Source organism: Myxine glutinosa, chromosome 2 (genome assembly GCF_964187855.1).
Source record: "Myxine glutinosa chromosome 2, kmMyxGlut1.1, whole genome shotgun sequence".
NCBI classification, from domain to species: domain Eukaryota; kingdom Metazoa; phylum Chordata; class Myxini; order Myxiniformes; family Myxinidae; genus Myxine; species Myxine glutinosa.
Genome location: NC_136262.1, coordinates 30690003 through 30696526, shown reverse-complemented (window position 1 = coordinate 30696526; position 6524 = coordinate 30690003). Strand labels below are relative to the sequence as shown.

Below are 6524 nucleotides of genomic sequence, written 5' to 3'. Positions count from 1 at the left end.
TGTTGACCGTGAACATATAACCCTTCCTCCCCCCCCCCAACTCCAACCCCATTACATCCTTGTTAAATTATATATTTTATCATGAGCTTCAGGAAATTATTTTTATATTTATAAATTATTAACATGGAAAGAATCACCCAACCCTTTCCCTTTCCCTTTACAAACTCCCTCATGTTATTCCATCTCCTCCGACCCACGTTCTCTGCACTCAACCCCATTCTTGTCCCTTTCTTCCCTCCCCCCCTTTCCGTTCCCCCCCCTTTCCGTTCCCCCCCCCCTTCCCTTCCCCCCCCCCCCATTCCCCTACTCTTTGTTAAACCGGCAAGATCACTCAATCACAACCACTTTCTGCAGTCTGCAACCTTTCCATTCCATCTTCTCCTCTTACCCTGTGTCCTCCTCCCTTGTCATCGCACTCTCCCCCCTCCCTATAACCATCTTCCTTGACGTATCGCTACTCCGCCTCTCTTCCTCCCACTACCAAACCTTAATACATAACCCCCCCCCCCCCCTTATCCCTACCTAACCTCTTCCCCCACCACCCGCGAGCTATTCCCGTCTCTTCTTATTAAACCTCAAAAAGATCCCACCAGTAAAACCACCTTTAGCACAGCTCAGCTGGCGGACTGCACTGCGCTCGTTGCACGTGCACTGCTGCCTCTCGGTGTATCCTTCCTTCATTCATTCTTTTTCCTTCTGCGCTTTCCCTCTGCAGCTCGCTGTGTGATGCAGGAAATTCTTCCTTATCTGCTAACAGCTCCCTCTAATGTCGACCTCTTCGTCTTGGCTGGGCTATGGTCAATGCATGACTCCTCGAGGCAACCGTCGCCTCCAGAACGACTCATTTAGGTTAGAACATCTTATAAGAGCGACTGACGAGTAGGTCACACCACGGTAATAATAAATGCCACATACCTTGACGTCGAAAAATTGTTTACGTCACATCACCTCAGAAACGACTCCTTCATAGGTTACACCACCTCGTTACAATTCAGGGTGTACACCATGACCTCAAATTTGTTTAGGTCACACTACCTCAGGAATGACTCATTTAAGTCACATTAGACACATCATACCACAGACATCAGACACATCCCATCACATATTTGACATCAGACACGCCATCGAGCTCTCCTCTGTGAGTTTGTACTTGTAGCACCCACCCCAGACACACCGAGCCTCGCACGCATTCCTTGCCTCACTTTGCCATGCGGAGTTCGCCCCGCCATGCCCAGCGTGCCCTCCGCTCTGTGCGGCGAGAGGGTCTCCTCGGACGGAAAACGTGGCGACATGAATGCGGGCACCGAGGTGAGTAAAGCCTCGGCCCCGTCGCCCCGTCGCACGGCGACCGTACGGAGACGTGCGGGTGCGGTGAAAGGACAGCGCAGCGCTTACTGGCGCCTTCAGAGCTGCATCTTCAATGTCCTGGAACGTCCGCACGGGTGGTCTGCGCTCTACCATGTATTCGTGTGAGTTTGACCGCCGCACTTTACCCTCGGGTTCTCATGTGCTAAGTGACCAGTTCTCATTCCTTCAGGACATTTATTCGTTGGTTTTTTTTATATAATTCTACCTACAAGTACCTCATAGCCACAGAATAAGTGAAAATTATAGCACAGGGAAAATTTGAATTAAAAATACACACAAACTAAACGAAACTTGTACAACAACTGCTACCTCATCATCTTATTGTATTATCGGAATTCCACAGTAGGCCGACAACAGGCAAATTAGGGATAATATATGTATTCTCATTTAGCTAACTTGATTCCACACTAACTTGAAAATAAATGCAATACATAAAACTTCTTGAGAAAATAGCGGTAATTTAAAAAAGGCAATTCAACGTCTTGTTCGAATAAAAGTTCTGAAAACGGCCTGAACTTATGTATAAGATTTCGCTGAACATTTTGTATTATTAGAACGTATGTACTCATTAGAACGTATGTACTCATTAGAACGTATGTACTCATTAGAACGTATGTACTCATTAGAACGTATGTACTCATTAGAACGTATGTACTCATTAGAACGTATGTACTCATTAGAACGTATGTACTCATTAGAACGTATGTACTCATTAGAACGTATGTACTCATTAGAACGTATGTACTCATTAGAACGTTTGTACTCATTAGAACGTATGTACTCATTAGAACGTATGTACTCATTAGAACGTTTGTACTCATTAGAACGTATGTACTCATTAGAACGTTTGTACTCATTAGAACGTATGTACTCATTAGAACGTTTGTACTCATTAGAACGTTTTCCAACGACTACTTCATCCTGAACGGATGAAGTTTTGTACTTTCACTGAGGCATCATGTGCCTTTCACTGAGGAGAGGCTTCCGCCTGGCCACTTTGCCATAAAGCCCAGATCGGTGGAGTGTTGCAGTGATGGTTGTCCTTCTGGAAGTTTCTCCCATCTCCACACAGGATCTCTGGAGCTCAGCCAGAGTGACCATCGGGTTCTTGGTCACCTCTCTTACCAAGGCCCTTCTCTCCCGATTGCTTAGTTTGGCCGGGGGGCCAGCTCGAGGAAGAGTCCTGGTTGTTCCAAACTTCTTCCATTTAAGAATTATGGAGGCCACTGTACTCTTGGGAACCTTCAATGCAGCAGAGATTTTTTTTAGGCTTCCCCAGATCTGTGCCTAGACACAATCCTGTCTCTGAGCTCTGCAGGCAGTTCCTTCGACCTCGTGGCTTGGTTTTTGCTCTGATATGCATTGTCAGCTGAGAGACCTTATATAGACAGGTGTGTACCTTTCCAAATCATGTCCAATCAATTGAATTTACCACAGGTGGACTCCAATCAAGGTGTAGAAACATCTCAAAGATGATCAAGAGAAATGGGAGGCACCTGAGCTAAATTTCAAGTGTCATAGCAAAGGGTATGAATACTTATGTCAATGTGATATTTCAGTTTTTTCTTTTTAATAAATTTGCAAAACTTTCTAAAATCCTGTTTTCTCTTCGTCATTATGGGGTATTGAGTGTAGATTGATGAGGGGAAAAAAATGAGTTTAAACGATTTCAGCAAAAGGCTGCAACATAACAAAATGTGAAAAAAGTGAAGGGGTCTGAATACTTTCTGAATGCACTGTATGTGTATATATATATAATCGTTAGATTAAATAAGACGCGGACGTAGCTTCAGGACGTCGATCTTTAATTGTCGACAAGCTTTCGACCAACAAAGGTCTTCTTCGGAGTCAGCCCCAAGTTCGACGGAACCCCAAGTTCGCTCTGCTCCCTTCCGTCGAACTTGGGGCTGACTCCGAAGAAGACCTTTGTTGGTCGAAAGCTTGTCGACAATTAAAGATCGACGTCCTGAAGCTACGTCCGCGTCTTATTTAATCTAACGATTATATATTCAATACAAATGAGACGCCCTGCTCGTACTTTGGAGTTTCTACTATTTCTTACAGTTATATATATATATATATATATATATATATATATATATATATATATATATACACAAAGTATATATATATACACATTGGGGCTTCCGCTTCTGGTCCGGTCTGGAGAGGACGCTGGCGTTACTTGTTCGCCCCTTCTCCGACTGGGCCATTGTACATAGTTTGCTTTTCTGGTGGTCGTGGCGGATTTTTGACCGTTGGGTCTGCCCTCTGCTCGGTCCCGGCTCTGCTCCTGGCTTCGCCTGCCCGGCTCCTCCACTGTTTCCTCAGGCCCGCTCCCGTTGTTTGCGGCGGTGGCTGTTTGCCGCTGTGGTCTTGATTAGCGGCTGCAGTCGTTTGCCGCTGCGTTTGCCGCTTTGCCTCCTCGACCTTGGCCTCGTACTCGTCCCTTCGCTCCTGCCTGGCATGGCTCTGAGGTACTCCGCCGCAGGGCTTCTTCTGCTCGGTACCCGCTCCACCCCATCATGCATCTCTGCCATTAAATCAAATGGACTCCTCCGACGTCCCAGGTACATTCACCGTGGCTCCGGTCGTAAGTTTGTTTATTTGCAATCAGGTCACTCCATCCCCGTCCTCTGGTCGGCTCAGCGCACTCTCACTCTTCGTCCCAGCGCACCTGGTCACAGCAACGCACACGATCGCACCTCCTGCCTACGAACCCTGGCTAAATCACCTGAATTCATCCCTGCTGTTCAAAACAACATCAAGCTCACCCTGTTCAACACCCGGTCCCTCAACAACAAATGCCTCATCCTGAACGAATACATCCTGGATAACAAACTGGACTTTCTCTGTCTCACCGAAACCTGGCAACAACCTCTGGACTACTACACACTTAACCTCACCACACCCAATGGATATTCCTACGTCAATAAACCACGCTCGGAGGGCCGAGGTGGTGGAATTGCCGTTATCCACCGTCAAGACATCAAGACCAACCTCATCTCCATCTCATCTGCTCCATCATTTGAACACCTGGCTTTAAAACTCTCTGGTCGCACGCAGTCAGTCATGGCTGTCGTCTACCGCCCTCCCAAACCACACCCATCATTCCTGTCTGACTTCTCCTACTTTCTGACCCAGCTATGTTCCCTCTCCCCCTCAATCCTCCTCCTTGGTGATTTCAATATCCACATGGACTCCACTGACTCCACAATAACCACTGACTTCACTGATTTACTCACCTGCTTTAACCTCACTCAACATGTCGACTTTCCTACCCATATCCGTGGTCACATTTTGGACCTTGTCTGCTCCACTGGATTAAATTTGCACCATCTCTATGGCTCCGACCTCACCCTCTCTGACCACTTAGCCATCACTCTGACCATCAACATCCCCGCCCCAACACCAAGGCATTATCGCACAATCAACTTCCGTAAGCTAAACGCTCTTTCACCTACCTCATTCTCATCCACCCTCTCTGAAAAAATGTCCACTTCTCCCTTCATTGACCTCCACACCCCTTCCGACCTCACTGACTACTACAACCACACGCTCTCCTCCTGCCTTGACCAGCTTGCGCCTGTAAAAACCAAAACAGTTTCTTTCACCCATTCTGCTCCATGGTTTACCCCTGAACTCCACCTGATGAAAACTCGTGCTCGCCAACTTGAAAGACTCCGCAATAAAACGGGTCTCACAGTTCACTCCCAAGCCTACAAGGACCACCTACAACACTACAAAGATGCCCTCTCCCGCGCCCGCTCTGCCTACTACTCTCAAATTATCCACTCTGGCTCCGGAAACCCAAAAGCACTCTTCTCGACAATAAACAAACTCCTCCGCCCCCTGAACACCACCACCCAGTCATTCACAGTAGACAACTGCATCTCCTTCCTCTCTTTCTTCCAACGCAAAATTGACAACATCTACAACAGCTTGACCACCGCCGCACCCGCTCCCCCTCCAACCACCTGCCCCCCCTTGTCCTGCCACCCCCTGTCTCGGTTCTCCCCAATCTCCCCTACTGACCTCTCTGAACTCCTCATAGGAATGAAAACTGCCACCTGCACTCTTGACCCCATCCCCTCCAGCTTTGTCAAAGCCTCCCTCCCTGCTCTCTCTCCACTTATCATTGCAACAATAAACTCCTCCCTGTCTACAGGCATCGTCCCACCTTCCCTCAAAATTGCTGCTGTTACCCCAATTCTAAAAAAACCTGGTCTAAACCCTGACACCCTAAACAACTTCAGACCCATCTCCAACCTACCCTTTCTGTCAAAAGTTTTGGAACGCGCTGTAGCCACTCAACTCAAACATCATCCTCTCTGCCAATAACCTGTATGAAACATTCCAATCCGGATTCCGGTCCAACCACAGTACTGAAACTGCTCTCCTCAAAATCACCAATGACCTTCTCCTCTCCTCTGACGCTGGCAACCTCAACATTCTCGTCCTCCTCGACCTCAGCGCTGCCTTTGACACCATCGATCACACTATCCTCCTCACCCGACTTGAATCCACCTTTAACGTTACCGGCACTGCCCTCTCTTGGATTAAATCATACCTCTCTGACAGATGCCAGTTCATCTCCATCAATAACTGCAAATCCCCCACTGCTCCCCTCCCCCAAGGTGTCCCCCAAGGTTCAGTTCTTGGCCCCCTCCTCTTCATCCTTTACCTGTCCCCGCTCGGTCACTTAATCCGCCGTCATGGTCTCCAATTCCACTGCTTCGCCGATGACATCCAGCTTTTCATCTCCACCAAGTCCGTCTCCACCGACACCCACTCTATCCTGACAAACTGCATCACTGAAATAAAATCCTGGCTTCAAATCAACTTCCTCAAGCTTAACTGTGATAAATCTGAAATAATCATCATTGGCCCAAAAACGCTCACAAAATCCACCCATAACTTTGCCCTCAACATCGACGGTATCCCAGTATCCACCTCCCCTCACATCCGGAATCTTGGCGTCATCTTTGACCAAACCCTTTCCTTCGAGAAATACACTAAACAGATCACAAAGTCAGCCTTCTTTCACCTGAAAAACATTGCCCGTCTCCGCTCATCCCTCTCCTCCACGGCTGCAGAAACCCTCATCCACGCCTTCATCACCTCCCGTCTGGACTACTGCAATAGCCTCCTCTATG

General features: G+C 47.7%; 1 protein-coding gene across 4 annotated transcripts in view; it reads left to right on the top strand.

Annotated features, from left to right (window-relative positions):
- The first annotated feature begins 608 nt into the window (after positions 1-608).
- LOC137421927 (potassium voltage-gated channel subfamily KQT member 4) overlaps positions 609-6524 on the top strand; it is a 137497-nt gene continuing 131581 nt past the window's right edge. For all 4 annotated transcript variants that reach the window (XR_013622638.1, XM_068108514.2, XM_068108513.2 and 1 more), the window contains exon 1: positions 609-1469. Coding sequence is in view for 3 of the 4 variants with exons in the window: in XM_068108514.2 (XP_067964615.2) it covers positions 1228-1469 (242 nt within the window). In the remaining variant the exon portion in view is untranslated. The remainder of the gene's footprint in view (positions 1470-6524) is intronic.